Genomic DNA, 19017 nt, shown 5'->3' with positions numbered 1-19017 from the left:
CGCCCGGCGCCACCCTCGTGGATTGCATCGGAGCGCAGTGGCGGGGCATGCCCAGGGCACCGGGCACGGCCTTCAATGGGCGAGGACACGGACGCGCGGAATATTAACCACGGCTTCCTGCGGGACCACAGCTATGTGACCGAAGGTAACGTACGTGGGTCTGCGACCCCCTCCGGCCGCCCGCGGCGTGGGGATGCAGTCGTACCCGATGCCCTCTGAAGGTTTGGACCTCGCGCTGTGTGTCTGTCCCGCGCCCCACCCACCCACCCCGGTTGGGAGGGAGGGAGCGAGCGAGCAAGCGAGCGAGCCTGGCAGCGCCCCCTCCTCCGCGCCGTCCTCCGGATGGCACCGCGGGAGGTGGCTTGCGCCGGGGCCAGAGGGACCCGAGCCATCCCCCCCACCCCCTCCTTCCAGCTGCCCGTGGTGTTTAAAACGGCCACGGGGCGGGTCTGTGCAAACCGAGCCTGGGCCTGGCATGTCAACGCTGCCCAGAGCCTGCAGAATTTTCCAGACTGCCCCTCCCTGGAGACGAAGAGGGACCCAGGAAAAAATCCATCTGCCCACCCTCCCGGGCTCACCCGTCGCGTGCGCTCTCCTAGAAGGGAGGCGGCTGTTTCGGGGCTGGGTTATGTCTGTGACTTATTCCTAAACCGAGGAGAGGGCCCCAAACTGTCACGATTGCCCGAAAAGTGGGACAGGTCACCCGAAACGGGCCTAACCGCTCAACCCACACCTCCATCGTGCAGGTGGCGGCCTGGGCTTGGCGCCCTGGTTACAGGCCAGGAACTAATAGGGTCGCTGGGCGCTGACCTTGCCCAGGGTTGGGGGACAGCTCCCTGGAGAGATAGGAGAAGGAGATGGAGGCGCGGGGAGTCAGTCTCTGGCCTTATTCTGCGGACCCATCTCCCTGAGGTTTTAGCAGGGAGCCCGGTGGGTGTTCTGGTTGGCGGGGGCACGGAGCCATCTAGTCCCTTGGACATCGTGTCCAGCGCGGGCGGCGGCGGAGGAGCCTGTGTCTGGGGGCAAGGTGGGCCTGAGAGGTGATCGGATCACGGGGTCGTGTCCACCACCCCACGCTGGCTTCGCCGAAAATGAGGCCCAGCCGGGCGGGGAGCGTGCGGGGGCGGCAGCCGCTCCTGCCGGGACGGTAGCGGCGGTGACCGGGGTGGGGTCTGGTGTCCACCTGGCAGAGGATGCAGAGCAGCCTCGCGTCCGCGGGAGAACCGCTGAGTCACGCTTCCCGAAGGGCTTGGGCGGGGTCGGGGCTGCGACTAGGGCTCTGTCCTAGCTCCGTGTCCTCCCTCAACGTAAGTCCTCCAGAGAGGCTGAGGGTGAGGGGCTGCGGCGCTGCTGGCAGGTGTCCCAGGACTTGGCTTTGGGCAGGGGCGTCTTGGCAAGTCTGCTCAGCTCCTCCCCGCTGCCCGGATCCTGTGCTGTGGGGACACAGCCCAGGGCACCTGGAAGGTCCAGACTGAACCCCTAGTGCGTGACCCACAGTGCACATTTACTAACGTTTGATCTTTTCCCCCACCTCTTACCCAGTTTTCTTTAAAAATTCACCCCGTCCTAGCCAGGGGCTTGCATTCCCTCAACACATACTTCCTGAGCAGTCCTGTCCTCCCCGTGCTAGCTGGGGACTGGCCAGAGGCCCTGCTTTGGTGCAGCCTGTATTCTGCCTGGTTGGGAACCCCTTTTCTCCATGACCCCCCACCCCTATGAAATAGACGTGAGTGGTTCTTTGGGGGGGTGTTCAGTGGCACTGGGGTGAGATGGTGGGAAGGAGTGTGTGTTGTTACTGGGCGATCTCCTTCCCCTTACTCCCATTTTACAGAGGGAGAATCTGAGGCCAGTGCTGTGAGGGACAGAGCTGGGGAGCAAGGTCAGAGGTCCCTGCTCTCAGGGAGGACAGAGAACCAATAGTTGCTAGAATTAGAAATGTTACCAGTGATTACAAATCGGGCTGTGAGTCGCAAAGTCAGCAGTTCAAAACTCCCAGTTGCTCCGCGGGAGAAAGATGAGGCTTTCTGCTCCTGTAAAGATTTACAGCCTCAGAAACCCTGTACAGGGTCAGAACCGACTCGACGGCACATAACAACAACAACAATACTTACCACAAGTCTGCCTGCTGGCTGCACTGGTCTTACACAAAGACTTGTGTTATAACGTGCTGTGCAGCCCTGGGCAGCTTGCTAGCCCATTCTGAGCTTCGCTTTCTTCCTTTGAACCCAGTGCTGGTGAGTTGATTTTGACTCATAATGACCCAGATTGGAACTGCTCAGGGTTCATCTTTCTCCGGAGCCTCATGGTTAGCAGCCACCCCTATGCTCTCTGGGGTCCCTTTGTTCAGGGGAGATAATAAAGAGCTGTCTTGTAGGGTGGCTGGTGTGGATGGCACTTGTGGTTGTTAAGTGCCGCCGAGTTGGCTCGGACTCATAGCGACCCTGTCTAGGGTTTTTGAAGAGCGGCTGGTGGGTTTGAACCCCCAACCTTGTGATTAGCAGTCTACTGCTTATCCTGCAGCGCCACACCAGGACCCCAATAGTCACTTCTTGTTATTGTGAAGTGCCGTTGAGTCAGTTCCGACTCATAGTTACTCTGTCTAGGGTTTCTGAGGATAAGTTGGTGGATTTGAACCGCCGACCTTGTCCTGGTTGGTGCTTAGTCCTGCAGAAAGCACAAGTGTGGCCTGCTGGGTGACTGATGAGTGGCACTGTTACGGCACGGCTGGAAACTGGAGTCTTGCACTGCGGTAGAACCAGGTGCCCACACTCCTGTTTCACCTGGTGGATGGGCCACACTCACTCACCAAACACACCTGAAAAGCTTACCCTCCCCACTCAGGCTTTTGGCACTGTTTCCTCCACTCGGAACTCCCTCCCTGCTCTTACCAGCTGACTCCCTCTCTTCCTCCAAGTCTCAGGTCAGATGTGGTCTTGGCTTGGGAGAACTCCATTGAATCACTGAATCTCCTCTTATAAAATCCTCAACACCATGAGAAAACTTGGGGCTTTGTTAGTTATTCACCAGAGGAGCTCGTTTGCTCTCTGCCGCAGGAACCTTTGTTTATTCCTTATTTCACCAAGTTGAGGTCCTTCTGCTCCTAGATCCTACATCTGGGGTGGATTCTGGGGTTACCTGGTGTCTGTAAGCCTGCTCTTCTCCAGGTAGTTGCCTCGGTCGCTGGACGTGAACGATGTGTGAAGAGCTGATGTGGTCTTATCTTCTCTGTGAACTCCCCACCTGGCCTCATGAAGGAACATGCTCAGTTTTTGTAAACTCATGGCATGAGGTGACTCTGGTACACAAGCTTGTACCCACCCAGGACTTGTTGCTAAGTGCCGTAGGCCCAATGTACAACAGAACAAAACACCACCCAGTCCTGTGTGGCCCCACAATTGCTCTATGTGGCTCAGGGTTTGACGCACCATAAAACCATATCTACTGCCACTTGGTGCTGTGTTGGAGTAGAGTTCTGCTCCACAGGGAGCTCCTGGCTGCAATCTTTATGGAAGTGATCACCAGGCCTTTCTTCTATGGAGCTGCTGGGTGGGTTCAAACCACCAACCTTTTGGTTAGCAGCCAAGTGTTTAACCCCTTCGCCAAATACTAAATAACTCAGTTAGTGGTTGAGATCAAAATGACCCCAACACCCAGAACCTTGGCCGGGACCACCATTGGATTAATGAAGAGTGTCTATGAATAATCATGCACATTTTTTAGGGGTTAGAGCTAGAGTAGTTCTCAGTTTATTGGAAGATGTGCAGCCAGAATGCTGCTTAGAAACCAGGATGAGAAAACTTCATCTCTTCTACGTCACACGTGTTATCAGGAGGGACCAGTCCCTGGAGACAGACATCATGCTTGATAAAGTGGAGGGTCAGAGAAACAGAGGGAGACCCCAACAAGATGGATTAGCACAAGGGCAGCAAAGTGGGCTCAAACATAGCAATAGTGAGGATGGTACAGGATCGGGCAGTGGTTTGCTCTGCCGTACATCGGGTCGCTGTGAGTTGAACAACAGCCCTTAGAAGTCCAGCCTGTGCAGGGGGAGGGCAGCTGCCTTAGATGTTTGAAACTTCGGATGTTGGTCTCTCAGACTCTGAGCTCCTTGTGGATCCATTTGAGAGACTGCTTTTCATCGTACTATGCTTGGGCTTCATGACCCATGTGGTCTCCATTTTGAGGAGAGGGAAGGACACACAGACCACAGTCCTCCCTGGGCTTGGTTCAGTCCAGCTCTGGCCCTGGAAGCATGCTCTCATGGCTGGATGGCTGGATTTATGTATTTGATTCATTTATTTTTAATCAGCCTTACAGAGCTGGGCTTCCGGTTTTCTTTTGTGAGATGGAAATCAAGTTCTAATAAGATTTTCCGTCTCATCTCCTGAATGTCTCCACTAGCTACAGTGTGTGGTTTTCATACTGGAAGCTGGCAGAGCTGAGGGAGTGTGTTCATGGACGGTGTTCCAGGCTCTGAGGGCGGCTTGGCTGAGACACCGAGGGGTGATGGTCAGATGGAGGGAGCACCGAGCGGAACATGTCCAGTCCACCACGAGGGAATAGCAGCTAACTGCCTTGTTTCCTTCCAGTTTTTGTTTTTTTTTTTTTTTAACTTTTTAATTCTGAATTGAGTGAAGGTTTACAGAACAGATCATCAGCTTTACATTAAACACACCACACACTTTGTTTCGTCTCAATGATCGCAATCCCTTCCCTGCGACACCCGTCGTCCCGCTTCCTCCCTGGGGTTCCTGGTTCTATCTCACCCTCCTTCCCAGACCCTCTCAACCTCGTCCTTAGGTTAATGTTGGTTACCTTTTTGGTTAGTAAGGTATGTGCACACCTTATTAATGCTGTTGTTCCCCTATATACCTATCTACTACGTGGCTGAAAATTGGGCCACGAGGGTTCTTTTGAAAAAATAGGCATTTTGAGAGCAGTTTTCTTGTGGTTGTTGTGAGGTGCTGTCGAGTTGGTACCGACTCATAATGACCCTCTGCACATCAGAATGAAACACTGTCCAGTCCTGTGCCAACCTCACAATCATGGCTACACTTGAGACCTTCACTGCTGCATCTAGGCCTGAAGTAAGAGAGACGAAGTCCAGCTGTCTTGGCTTCCGAGGAGCACTCTGGCTGCACTTCTCCAACACAGGTCTGTTTGTCCATGGTGTTGTTAGGTGCCCTCGAGTCAGTTTTGACTGACAGCCACCCTTTATAGGGTTTGTGGGGAGCAGCTGGTGAGTTCAAACCGCCTACCTTGCGGTTCAAACCTACTGTGCAGTCTAGTGCTTATCCTACAGTGCCAGCACCCCAGGACTCCTTGGCAGGCCACGGTCCTGTTAATATTCTCCTCCAAGTGTAGTTTTAGGATCACATATAGATGCAGCAGACATTACAGTGTTCCCACGCAATTTCCCCGTCTTGCTTCCTGTCTCCTGGGTCTGTTTGTCCTAGCTGATGAACGAAGTTGAAGTTGTCACCCACCAAGTGCACTCCCTGGTGTGGCACTGTGGGATCCGCATGAGGCTATGAACCACAAGGTCAGCAGTTCAAATCCACCAGCTTCTCCTTGGAAACCCTATACTGGATGGCTATGAGTCGGAATCGACTGGACGGCACTTAGCAACAACAACTCTGTGTCCAGCCCCGTGTCCACCATGCACAGTGGTGTCCCTGCCCTGACAATGCCCCGAGCTCCATGCACCTGCTCTTCCTTGTCTTGTTCAGCCTTTCCCCCCATGAAGCCCGTGTCTGCGTTTAACCAGAGCTGCCATCTCCCTCTAAGGAGCTCTGGTAGCGTAGTGGTTACGAATCGGGCCGCTAACTTCAGGGTCAGCAATTCGAAACTACCAGCTGTTCTGCGGGTGAAGAATTACAGCCTTGGAAAGCTGGTACAGGGTTGCTATGAGTTGGAACTGACTCCACGGCACATCACCACCAACCCCCACCTTCTCCCTCTATACAAAGGCATTTGAAGGCTGCTTTTCAGATTGATGAGATGAAAAGCAGGTTCATTGCTTTGTTACAGGGTCAGCTTCATGGCGTGTCACCCACAGGGTCTCCCTGGACGCCACCCTCAGAGGGTCCTGTGCTGGTTTCATGCTCTGCTGCTGCCATCTTGAAATTCTCAGTACTTCCCTCTTTGGACGTGTGCTGGGTGAGTGAGTCTGAGGGGACATGAGGGCACAACGTGTGGGACACCCTGAGCAAGCACCTCACTGTCTCATGGAGTGGATCATGCCCCACCCCCCTAATATGTGCCAGTTTGCCTGGACTGTGATTCTCAGCGCCATGCATCTGGTGTCATCCTCCTGGGATGGTAAGGAGGAAGCTCTGGTAGCCTAGTGGATTACAAGCTGGACTGCTCACCGGAAGGTCAGCAGTTCAAATCTACCAGGCACTAGTCAGGAGAAAGGGGAGACTTTCTGTTTCCATATATAGTTACAGCCTTGGTGACGCTCTACGAGGCCGTTGCAAGTCGGAATCGCCTCGACAGCACTTAATAACAACAAATTACGTTGCCCAAGCCTTGTGGTGACCATATGCATCATCTTCATGGTCTCTGGTAGAGTTGAGCTCACTGTAGGACTCTTGTGTTGACCGTGTGTGTTGGTGTGGGTTCCCTGGAGAAGCCATCCTGTGGTATCTAGACCTACCTGTGTTATATGAAGTAGAGAGACTCACTTCACAGAAATGCCTCACACAGTTGCGGGGTCTAGAAGATTCCAAATCTGTAGGTCAGGTGGTAACTGGAGACTTGTGTAGGTTTATGGTCCTGGAAGCAGAGGTCACACGACCTATTAGCACTTGTACTCTGTGAACAGCCCTTTCAGATGATTGGCGCATCACCTCAGACCATGCCGTACAGGTGATGACGTGTATGGCGTGTGGAAACACAGCTAGTTCACCCTCTGCCAAGACGACACCCGGCATTAGCCACCACCCACCATGATCTTCATTTAGAACGACATTCGGTAACTATGAGAAACGCTAGGATAAATCAGGGAAGACGTGGGAATTTTCAGTATCTCTGGTGACGTCACCTCTTTAAACAAGGGACCCTCGTTTGCTTTATGCCCAGCCCCACAAGGAGCTAGACACCAACCATATAGGGTGGACTTGCTGGCCCCCGCTTCCCACCTCCTAGGATTCATGATTGGTGGAGGCGGTGAGAGCTTGCCACTCATTGGACAGTTTTCCCCTAATGGGCGGGGTTAGAGTGTTGCAGTATCGGAGGTTCTCCCCTGCTGGCTGCTGAATCTTCCAGCCCTCAGCCCCTGACCGGTCTCATCTAGAACTTGATTTTCTGAAGTCCATGATTCAAATGCTTTGATTCTTCTCACGGTCTTCCTTATTCACTGTCCAGCTTTCGCATCCATATGAGGTTACTGAAAATACCATGGCTTGGGTCAGGTGCACCTTACTCCTCAAGCTGACATCTTTGCTCTTCAACACTTTAATGACGTCTTGGGCAGTAGGTTTTTTGATTTCTTGACTACTGCTGTGTTGATTGTGGATCCAAGTAAAACGAAGTCTGTGACTTCAATCTTTTCTCCATTTATCATGATGTTATTTATTGATACAGTTGTGAGGTTTAATGTTTCCTTTACATTGAGGTGCAATCCATACTGTGAAGGCTGTGGTGTTTATATCTTCATCAGGAAGTATTTTAAGTCCTGTTTGCTTCCAGCAAGCAAGGTTGTATCATATGCTTATCACTTGTTACCGAATCTTCCTCCACCTTTGATGCTGTGGTCCTCTTCATAGAATCCAGCTTCTTGGATTATTTGCTCACCATCCGGATTGAGTAAGCGTGGTGAAAGAATATAATCCTGGCACACACCATTCCTGATTTAAAACCATTCCGTATTCCCTTGTTCTGTTCTAATAATTGCCTCTTGGTCTATGTTGTTGTTAAGTGCTGATGAGGTGGCTCTGACTCATAGCGACTCTGTGTAGGTTTCCAAGGAATGGATGGTGAACTTGAACCACCAACCTTGTGGTCTGTATGTGACCACAATTAAGTGTTCCAGAATACTCATTCTTCACAATGTTGTCCATCATAGCTTGTCATGAGCCACACAGTCGAAAGCCTTTGCATAGTCAGTAAATCACAGGCAAACATCTTTTTGGTATTCTCTGCTTTCAGCCAAGTTCCATCTGACATTGCAATGATATCCCTTGTTCCATGGCCTCTTCTGAATCCGGCTTGAATTTCTTGCAGCTTCCTGTCAGTGTATTGCTGCAAATGCTTCTGAATTATCTTCAGCAAACTTTCAGTTGCGTGTGATGTTAATGATACTCTTTGATGATTTCCATATTCCTTTGGGTCACCTCTCTTTGGAATGGGCATGAATATAGATCTCTTCTAATTGGTTATTCAAATAGTTGTCTTTGAATGAGTTGTTGTTGTTATGTGCCGTGGAGTTGGTTCCAACTCATAGCAATCCTGTACATGGTTTTCGAGGCTGTAAATCTTCAGGGGAGCACAAAGCCTCATCTTTCTCCTGCAGAACGGTTGGTAACTTCAAACTTGACCTTGAGGTTAGCAGCCCAACTTGTAACCCCTACTCTACCAGAGCTCCTTAATGAGTTGTCATTGTTAAGTACTGTTGAGTCAGTTTCAACCCACAGCGACCCTGTATAGGGTTTCTGAGGAGCGGCTGGTGAACTTGAACCACCGACCTTGTGGTTCAAACGACTTTGCAGTCCAGCACTTAACCCACAGCGCCACAATGACTTAGCGTCTTCTAAATCCTGGTAGCTCTGTAGGATAAGCACTGGACTATTAATCACAAGTCGGTGGTTTGAGCCCACCAGCTTCTTGGAGGGGGAAAATGAGGCTTTCTGCTCCCAAAACATTCACGGCCTGACTATGAGTCAGGTACCAATTCAATGGCATCTAACAACAACAAAATTCCGTAGTATTTATAGCTGCGGTACCTTGGGTTTATTTGAAATGCCTTTTTTATCTAAAGTCTTGATTCCTACCAAGTGACTGGGTGGGGCCATGCAAATCAGGTAGCCAGGACTCTAAGGCTGGGATTGGTTAGCTTTGCCCTCCGGCTAGGTTTGAAAGGAGGCATCTCAGAAGCAGGATGGAAGATCCCAAGACCATCCAGAAGGAAGAGCACAAGTGGAGTGTGAGATCCCCACCTAGAAAGCCGATAATGGCAGAGGCCGTGGCATGGAGGGACAGAACAACTGTGGACTCCAGGTCTATGGACAGAGGGTGAGGCCAAGGGGCCACATGGCTGAGAGGCAGAAGACAAGAGTGAGGCGTGCCCACAGTCTGGCCAACGAGGGGCCTTCCTGACAGGAGAATACTGCGTCCTCAGTTGGTTTTGATCCTGAATTGTACCCTGGTCACTTCCCTAATAAACCCCATAATAATGAATATTGTTAAGAGTTCTGTGTGGCCATTACAGTGGATTTTTGTTTTCTTTACGGCTGTGCTCTTTGATCTTCATCAGTAAGAGTTTTAAGTCCTCTTCACTTTCAGCAAGCAAGGTTGTATCATCTGCATATCACAGGTTGTTAATGAGTCTTCCTCCAATCCTGATGCCATGTACTTTTTCACGTAATCTAATTTCTCGGATTATTTGCTCAGCATACAGAGTGAATAAGTATGCATCTCAATGTAAAGAAAACAAAATACTTCAGCACTGAACCGATAAACAGCATCCATATCAATGGAGAAAAGATTGAAGTTGTCAAAGACTTACTTCATTTTACTTGGATCAACCATCAACACTTATGGAATCAGCAGTCAAGAAATCAAAGGCAAATCTTCTGCACAAAACCTTGTTAAAATGTTGAAGAGCTAAGATGTCAGCCTGAGGACTAAGGTGCGCCTGACCCAAGCCATGGTATTTTCAATAACCTCATATGGATGTGAAAGCTGGACAGTGAATAAGGAAGACTATAGAAGAATTGATGCTTTTGAGTTATGGTGTTGGAGGAGAATACTGAAAGTGCCATGGGCTGCCAAAAGATCAAACAAATCTGTTTTGGAAGAAGTGCAGCCAGAGTGCTCCTTGGAGGCCAGGAGGACATATTATCAGGGGGGACTGGTCACTGGAGAAGGCTATCATGTTTGATAAAGTGGAGGATTGGAGTAAAAGAGGAAGAGTGCCCAACGAGATGGATTGGCACAGTGGTGGCAGCGATGGACTCAGGCGTAGCAGCGACTGTGAGGTTGGCCCAGACCCAGGCAGCGTTGTGTTCTGTTGTGGATAGGCTAGCTATGAGTCAGTACCAACTCGATGGCACCTAACAACAACAACAACAACAACATTGCAATGGATGATGGGACCCAGATGTGCAGCAGAGAGTGTTGTGGAGACGTGGTTGGTGTCAGATTAAGGTAAACAAGGTTGTAGGCAGAAGCATGTCTGACCTTTGCTTCATAGCCGGCCTTGGGTTGGTTTTGAATTTGATTCTCTTTTCTCCTTGTGAAGTCAGGAAAAGTCAGACCTGGTCCCCACTTGGTTTAAGCAGTAGCCATAGTTTTCTTGTCTGTTGTTATTTTATGCGTCGTAGTTAAATGAACATTATTTTTGCATGGACACTCAGGATCATCCTAAAAGTTAATAGGTTTGACGTGCACCAGAAAGTTGGAGGCGGATCTTCTGAAACACCAGCCACCGAAAATCATTTGGGGCACAGTTCTCCTCTGTCATACGGCGTGTAGGGGCGCTTTAACTTGGCATTGAGTTGATGATGGTTGGGTTAGGGTTAGGGTTTAGGCTGCTGACAGTGTGTGTGTGTGTGTGTGTGTGTGTGTGCGTATGAGGCCCCCCTGGTCTGTCAGAGTGTGAGTGACAGTTCAGGAGAGCTACTGGGAGTGTGTGTGTGGGGGTGATACTCGGCCAGGGAGAACTTACCAAGAGATGTTAATGTCCAGAGGACTGGAAGGATAGAGGCTGGCAACCATCGAAGGGCCTGTGACCTTGGCCAGGGCAGAGAGGTGCTGGCTCATATTGGATGCTACGTGGCCTGAAGACAGGACCTGCTCACACTCTCCTGATGTGGGTTTTACAGGGACCGACGCCGTCAGTTCTCAGCACGTCTCACGTCTTCATTTCGTCATGTTGTTACTTGCTGTCAAATCGATTCTTAGATCACAACACGCTAAATAAATATTTGGAGCCCTGGTGGCACTTCAGGTTAAGCACCAGACTGCTAACTGATAGGACTGTGGTTCAAATCCACCAGCTGCTCCTCAGGAGAATGATGATGAGCAGTCTGCTCCCATAAAGATTTACAGCCTCGGAAACCCCATGGGGCACTCTTGCTCTGTCCTATGGGGTGGTTACGAATTGGGCTGCGAACCTCAGGGTCAGCAGTTTGAAACTACCAGCAGTTCCACGGGAGAAAGATGAGGAGTTCTGCTCCGATAAAGATTTACAGCCTTGGAAACCCTGTGCAGGGTCACTGTGAGTCGGAACTGACTCCACGGCACATAACCACCACCATGGGGTCACTGTGAGTCAGGATTGGGACTCAGCCCCGATGCCTGTGGGTGTGGCCCTGTTTGGAGGCAGCATCTTTCTTGGAGGATGTTGTTTGTGGAGCTGGATGAGACCACAGTGTGGCTGCTGGATCTCATGGCTCCTGATGGTGAATTTTAAGAGGACAGACACAAAGCCACACACTGGGAATTTGAAATGTGGATTACCCAGGACTCCCGAGGTAGGGAGAGACAAGGGGGATCGTCCATCAGAGCCCTCACACTGACCGGGGACACCCAGTCTCCAGAGCCATGAGAGCATGCCCCCTTCTCTGTAGAAGCACCCGGGAGGTGGCCCCGGGAGATGCACAATCACTGAGGTCACCTCGGCAGGCTTCAGCTTGCACTGCAGAATTGAGGACCAGTACATTCCTTCTGGGGGTGGTGTCCACCCTGGCCCAGGCTGCAGTGACCATGGGACACAGCCGGTTTCCTCGTACACAAGCCGACAGCTCCAGTGGATAAGTAACGTAGACTCCTCTCTGCACATCCCTGGGCAGCCGGGCTCAGTGCTCAAGCCACTTTCTGCTGTGTTTCTAGGGCGCTGCCCGAACCATCCACCTCAGAACTGGCCAGAGGAGTCAGGGCAAAGCAACGTGGTTCCCATCCCAGCTTCCAGGGTGCCAGAAACAACCCTGAACATTTCATAGCTCCAAGGAGACACCAGGCTCTTTACTGAACTTGTAAAAGTATCATCCGTCTTCCTGAGGTGTGCCCGATTGCCCGACGTCGCTGGGTGCTATGCTGGGCACTTCAGAATAATAAATCCTTGATTTATTATTATTTTTAAGTTTTTATTGTGAATTGAGTGATAGTTTACATGGGAGAACATCAGCTTTACATTCATCCTAGTGTATTTCGTTTCATTACAATGATTACAATCCCCTCTATGCATCATCAACCAACAACATTTGCTTTCATACCAGAGTTTATTTTTAAAAGTAATGCATTTCCATCACCGAAACATGTAAATAGCAGAAAGTAAGAAAAAAAGGAAAAAACCTACCCCAAGACATAGTGTTCCCATTTTGTCCTGTTTCTGCCCACCTTTGCTTCCTGTGAATGTTGCAAGAAGTACTGGAGGCCAGGAGGGCCAAACTTCATCTCTCCTACTTTGGACATATTGTCAGGAGGGACCAGTCACTGCAGAAGGACATCATGTTTGGTTAGGTGGAGGGTCAGAGAAGAAGAGGAAGACCCTCAGCGAGATGGATTGGCAAAGTGGCAGCATCAGTGGGCTCAAACGTGGCAATAATTGTGAGGTTGGCTCAGGACCGGGCACTGTTTCATTCTGTTGTGCATAGGGTCACTATGAGTCAGTACTGACTCGATGGCACCTAACAACAACAACAACAACGGTATGTGCCTTATAAAGAACTTGCTCATTAGCTGTGTGGACTTAGCCCTGTCTCCTGCTGACTCCAGCAAAGAATTCAAGCCTCAGAAACAGGGGGTCTAGGAGTTGGACTTCACAGCCAAAACAATGACAGCCGTCTTATATCTTGTCAAGAACTCGATTGTTGTTAGCTGTGTGCAGTGAGTTCTGGCTTATGACCAACTTCCGCACCATTCCCACATGCGGCAGCTCATTGGGACCTCACAGGCTGATAGTCGGAAGTTGATTACCAGCCTTTTCTTCCTAGTCCTTCTTAGTCTCAAAGCTCTGCTCAGACCTGCTCAGCCTCCTAGCAACACACAGGTCTCCACAGAGACAGGTGCTGGCTGGGCAGGAAGTTTGCTGCTGGGGAATCCAGCCCACCAGCACCCCTGTAACATGCTCCTGTTTCTCCATGTTGTCATCCCCTGTGGAGGGCAGTGGGGGGTGTGGGGAGAACAGGGCCGTGGGGCATGGCCTCAGAACCTCATGCAGCATGGGGGGCAGGTGAGCAGGAGGTAGGGGCAGAGTTGGGGCGTTGGCAGGTGTGGGGAGACCCAGGACAACCTGGGAGGGCTTTGTTGGAGGATGGTGTCCCTCTGGAAGGAGATGGACACCTGGCTTCCCTATGTCAGAAGTGACCCCAGGTCGAGCGATGGTGTGTCCCAGTCGCTCTGACATCAGCTACGATCGATCACTGCCCGACCTACACACCGAGTCTCAGGCTCCGAGCCGCAGCTTCACTGTCTCTGCAGGGTTCTGGCATCTTGTGAGCGCTGGTGGGTCTGAAGCAGCTGCTCTAGCGTGGGGACTGAGGTGGGTGTGTTGGTAAGACTGGTTCAGCAGAAGGTTGAGTGCCCAGGAAGGGCAGGTGGGCACTTGGCCTCTCCTGGCCATCTGTTTGTCTCTAGTGAGTCACAGGTGTGTCCCTCTTGGAATTCTTGGAGGGGGAGGTGGGACAAGTGTCATTGCCCCTGCTGGACTGAGTTAGTTGGGAGTCGTGGACGTTCAGGGACGATAGAGTTGTGTGAAGTGAGGGTGTGTCTGAGCTGCCCTGATAAAGTGTCCCATCTGGTCACCTGTGGTCAGTGGGCGGGCAGAATCTGAATTCCGGACTGGCTGGAGCTCAGGCCTGCGTGCTTCCCCTCGATGTGGGGTTTCACGGGGAGGCTGGATGCGCCCCTGTCTGTTGAACTGCCCCCTTGGTCAGCCTCTACAGTTGGTAGGGCGCCGGACAGCCTGGAATCCACTGTGCAGTCGTCTGGCGTTTGCTTTGAGCAATTGGCAGAGCTCTGAGAGGGCCTGAGCTGAACTGGACTTACTCTGGACCGGCTGAGGAACTGGGTCACCCTGAGCCCAGGGCCACGAGACCATTTTCAGATGAGAAGTGAGGGCGCTGAGAGGGAGGGCAGCCAATGTGCCCGACCTGACCCCAGGGGCCTTGTAGAGCTGACCCTGTACCTCCCCCCCCCCCCCCCCCACACACACACAGATGACGGACCTGCCGTATGGACAGCTGCGCCCTGCCCGTGGGTCATTGCTGGGTTGAGTTTCAACCCTGATTCATTGGGGCCCACAGTCAGTCCCATGTCCACTCAGTCACTGAGCCACTCAGACAGGCCTCCAGGGGAGAAGTGGGAATGAGAAGCAGAGACACAAACGTGGAGCGTGGGCGCTCGGGCAGGAACTTGGGGGTCAGATTGTCAGTCTGGTCCTGCCAAGGCAACCTCAGTTCCAGCCATCACAGTGGTGGTGGTGGTGTGCCGTGGAGTTGGTTCTGACTCAAAGCTACCCTGTACCAGGTTTCCGAGGCCGTAAATCTTTACGGGAGAAGAAAACCTCATTTTTCTCCTGCAGAACGGCTGGTAGTTTTGAACTGCTGACCTTGAGGTTAGCAACCTGACTTGTAACCACTACACTACCAGAGCTCCTTAGCGATCACATTGTTGTTGTTAAGTGCCGTTGAGTCAATTCTGACCCATAGTGATCCTGTATAGGGTTTTCAAGGAGCAGCTGGTGAGCTTGAACTGCCAATCTTGCAGTTCAAACAGCTTTACAGTCTGGCGCATTAACCCACAGCGCCACACCAGGACTCCAGCGATCACATTAGGGCTGAGTTAATTAAACGTTTGACCAAAGAGACTAATCTTTAAGTTGATAATTTTGTCTGACCAAATATAACAGGCTAATTTTTAAGTTGATAATTTTGTCTGACTAAATATAGCAGGCTACTTTTTAAGTTGATAATTTTGGCTCACCAAATATAACAGGCTAATTTTTCAGTTGATAATTTTGTATGGCCCACTAATGATGTTATGAATTCCGGCAGAATAAGGTTCCCCACCCTGGCTTTGTAGCCATTCAGGGCTTGGCTGGCCATTGGAGATAAAGGCCGTGTGTTTGTGTGGCAGTTCGAGTGCAGCAGGGCACAGCGTGAAGGTCGGTGGGTGCGGGCTCAGCTGTGCAAGTCTCAGGTGGGAGGTGGGGGTAGACCAGTTAGTTCATGTCCAGGTCTGTTCTGATTCCAACGCTGCTGTAAACCACAGGCTCCCATCCTGTGACACCTGGTGATGTAGCTGAGTTTCAGCTGCGGTGCATTGTCATTGTGATGAATGCTGTTAAATTGTGGTACTTGTCCCCTGCTGCAAGGAACCCTGGTGGCACTGTGGCTTAGGTGTTGGACTGCTATCTGCAAGGTCAGTGGTTCAAACCTACCAGATGCTTTGTGGGGAAACTTGAGGCTTTCTGCTCCCAGAAAGATTTTTTAAAAAAGGGATTTCTTTCTTTCTTTTTAAAGCTTTTACTGTGCATTGAGTGATTGTCTACACGGCAGAACATCAGTTTTGTACTCGACCAATCGCATCTTATTTCATTGTAATGATTACAGTCCCCCTTTTTGATGTACACAAAAATATGCAGGAATAGACAGTTGTTTAAACAACCAAAGAGCACATTCTGTAAGCCTGCCCCCTGCTCACCAGGACACAGCCTTTCTCTTTCCGTGAGTCTAGAGTCCTGAGCTGTTCCCTCTCTCCATGTCCTCATCTCTGTCTCCATCTCTTGTGTTGTTGCTTCTCTGGTTAGGATCCCACATTCAGCTCATGCTCTTCTCCCTTGATGGTCGTAGGGTCCTCCTCTGTTTCTGGAATGTAAGATTAAACTCTCCCCCCCTTTATTACAGAACTTCTAATTTTATAATTGTGATAATTGCCATTAGTCATGATAATGATTTGTTGTTGTTAATTGCTGTCGAGTCAGTTCTGACTCATAGTGACCCTGTATAGGGTTTCCAAGGAGCAGCTGGTAAGCTTGAACCACCGACCTTGAAGTTCAAATGGCTTTGCTGTTCAGTGCATTAACCCACAGTGTCACACCAGGACTCATGATAATAATTGTTATTGTTGTTGTTAAGTGCCATCTAGTTGGTTCCGACCCATAGCGACCTTGTATAGGGTTTCCAAGGAGCAGCTGGTGAACTTGAACTGCCAACCTTGCAGTTCAAACCGACTTTGCAGTCCAGTGCATTAACCCACAGCGCCACACCACTCACTATTAAATCAAAAGAATCCTACCCCCATCTCCTTTCACTCCCATCTCCTTTCACCATATCCATTTAGATAAAAAAATGGAAACGATTCAGTGGGAATTCTATATTTCCTCGCACACTTTGAAAACTTGTAAGCCAGTCACTTTGTGCCTTTATAGCCCCTCCCCCCATTTTAGGTAACCAATGTCTAAGTTGCCTGTCACTATCAACCCTGTGTACAGAGGAGACAGGCTTGATCCTTGATGTGAAGACTCCTTCCCTCTCAGTTGGTACTTTGAGCTACTACTTCCATCAGAAAAGATCAGAAAAAGATTGTATCAAATTGTAGCAGTTGACACTTGCTTCCTTTATCCAATTTCTTGATCTTCCTCTAGTGAATCCCAACAAGATTTATGGTCTTGAAGAAGAAGCAACTCTCCCCTAATCTGTTTTACAGGCTCACTGGGAGTTGGCATTGACCCAGAGGGTGAGACTGTGGACTCCCAGATCTGCTGTCTGGCCCGGGCTGGCACCTTCTGCCTCAGTGCACACACAGCTTTTCCTTCTCAGACCTCTGGGGCCGCGGCTGCCCCGGGGGCCCATGTCCTAGGCTGGGAGGGCAATCGACGCACTACTTTCCGCCCCCTTGGGTCATTGCTGGCTCACCTGATGAGCAGGTCCTCAGGAGTCGCTTCCCTTGCTCCGAGCAAGTGGACGCTGGGGTCAGCACCACTTGGGGACCCTGGCCGGTGGCTCCTTTTCTTGTCGGTGGATAGTCAGGCACAGATGCTGAGGTGCAGTGAGCTTGGCCTCACCACAAGGGTGGTGGGGACAGGGAAGTCATGAGCATGTCTGATGCTGTGTCTCCCCGATCATGCCTGGTGCTCACCAGGGCTGTGGGAGATGCTTCGAGCATTGATTTTCTCCCTGCATGCTGGCCTGCAGATAGTGACCACTCGTGGGGACACATTCACTGAGTGAGCGGGGGCCCTTCCGTGCTGACAGACCCCAGCTGAGAGTCTGGTCCCTGAGGAGGGCAGCTGTGAATGGAGGTACCAGCCCACCTTCTCTGTGCAGCCCCTCAGTGTGATGATTGAGGGGCAGTGGGGTGTGGTCAGGAGAGGGAGCTGGGCACGTGAAGGATCTGCACACCCCGGGTCCGGTGCTCCAGCCTGTCCTCAGGGTCACGAGAGGGGCACGTCCCAGGTGGGGATGGACAGGCCATTGCACCTTTGTTCAGAATTCTTCTGGAAACAGGAAGGGAGAGCTCAGCACCTGGGTCTTGTTCACTGGACTGGAACCTCGAGTCTTGACCATGCAGTGTTTTCCGAAGGGGACACTGAGGGAGGTGGTTGTAGAGGCTGCAGACCCCATGTCACATGAGCCGGAAGGTGATTCAGAGCACAGGATACGCCTGTGAGAGTCACGCTGCCGCTGCTGTTTCAGGAGAGCTGTGGCCCAGGCTTGTGTAGAACCTTCTGGAAGAAAGGCAGTGGCTGTGGTTTAGGGTGTCATTTCCAGTCACCTCCACTTAATCGGGTTGCCTAGGAAATGCCCTTGTGGCTCCATCTTGCCAGGCGTGGTGTAGCTTTGCTGGTGGGAGGGGGTGGTGAAGCCGTGGGGTCTGAGTCGCCCCCACCCTCCACTACAGCCCCATCATCCCAACTCTGCCTTCACACGGAGAGCAGCTCTCCTGGTTATTTTAAGTGGATTCCCATGGAAACGGGAGTGGGCGGCCCCTCAGTGCTCATGAGAGAGGCTGGCGGGGCTGGTCCCAAAGTAGGCTGTGGGGACCCAGGGGCCTGTCCTGCTGGTCCAGCCTCACTGCCCCTCACACCCTCAGTCTTCTAGATGTGGGTGGAGGTCCCTCTCCAGTCAGCGGAGTGGGGGCTCTAAAGTCCCAGCAAGAGCTGTTCCCAGCCACTGTATATTTTGAACTTTTATTTTGGTAAAATACAACGCAACAAAAGGACACTTGAGCTTTAAATTTGATAAAATAGCTATGTAACGAAAGCCGGCCATCTTCGGCATTTGTAAGTACAGGTGTACCTTGGAGATGTTGCAGACCACCCAATGAAGTGAGTCCACAGTCAGGTGAATCACACAGCTTTTGGGTTCCCAGTGTCTACACAAGTTACGTCCCCACTGTACTGTGCTCAATGACGTGATGAACAAGTGTGAGATCTTGTGAGGGAACCAACATGGGACACATGCACACAACTTCAGCACCAGCTGTAGGAGACATGGGGTCACGGATCTCCAAGTGTCTGGGAAGCTCGATAACGTGAGGTCGACCCGCAACAGTTCAGTGTGCTCAACCATCACCAGTCCCTGGTCCTGAATGTTTCCCAAACACTCAGTGTCCTGCCTACAGCGACGCTCACATGTCACCCCGAAAGGTACACGTGTGTGAGTGTACCTACAGTGTGTGATTGTGTGTTCAGGTGTGAGTGTGTGGATGTGGCTGTGAGTATACCTACAGTGTGTGATTGTGTGTGTGTGTGATAGTGTGTGCAGGTGTGAGTGTGTGGGTGTGGCTGTGAGTATACCTACAGTGTGTGATTGTGTGTGCAGGTGTGAGTGTGTGGGTGTGGCTGTGAGT

General features: G+C 51.2%; 1 protein-coding gene across 1 annotated transcript in view; it reads left to right on the top strand.

Moving 5' to 3' along the window:
* Window positions 1-6: 6 nt before the first annotated feature.
* The window catches only part of PPP2R2C (protein phosphatase 2, regulatory subunit B, gamma), a 109882-nt gene continuing 90871 nt past the window's right edge, over window positions 7-19017 (top strand). Inside the window, exon 1 of the mRNA XM_006877310.1 lies at window positions 7-145. Coding sequence (XP_006877372.1) covers window positions 76-145 — 70 coding nt within the window. The 5' untranslated portion in view covers window positions 7-75. The remainder of the gene's footprint in view (window positions 146-19017) is intronic.

This window comes from Chrysochloris asiatica, unplaced genomic scaffold, assembly GCF_000296735.1.
Source record: "Chrysochloris asiatica unplaced genomic scaffold, ChrAsi1.0 scaffold00472, whole genome shotgun sequence".
Lineage (NCBI taxonomy): Eukaryota > Metazoa > Chordata > Mammalia > Afrosoricida > Chrysochloridae > Chrysochloris > Chrysochloris asiatica.
This window is presented reverse-complemented; position numbering and strand designations above follow the sequence as displayed.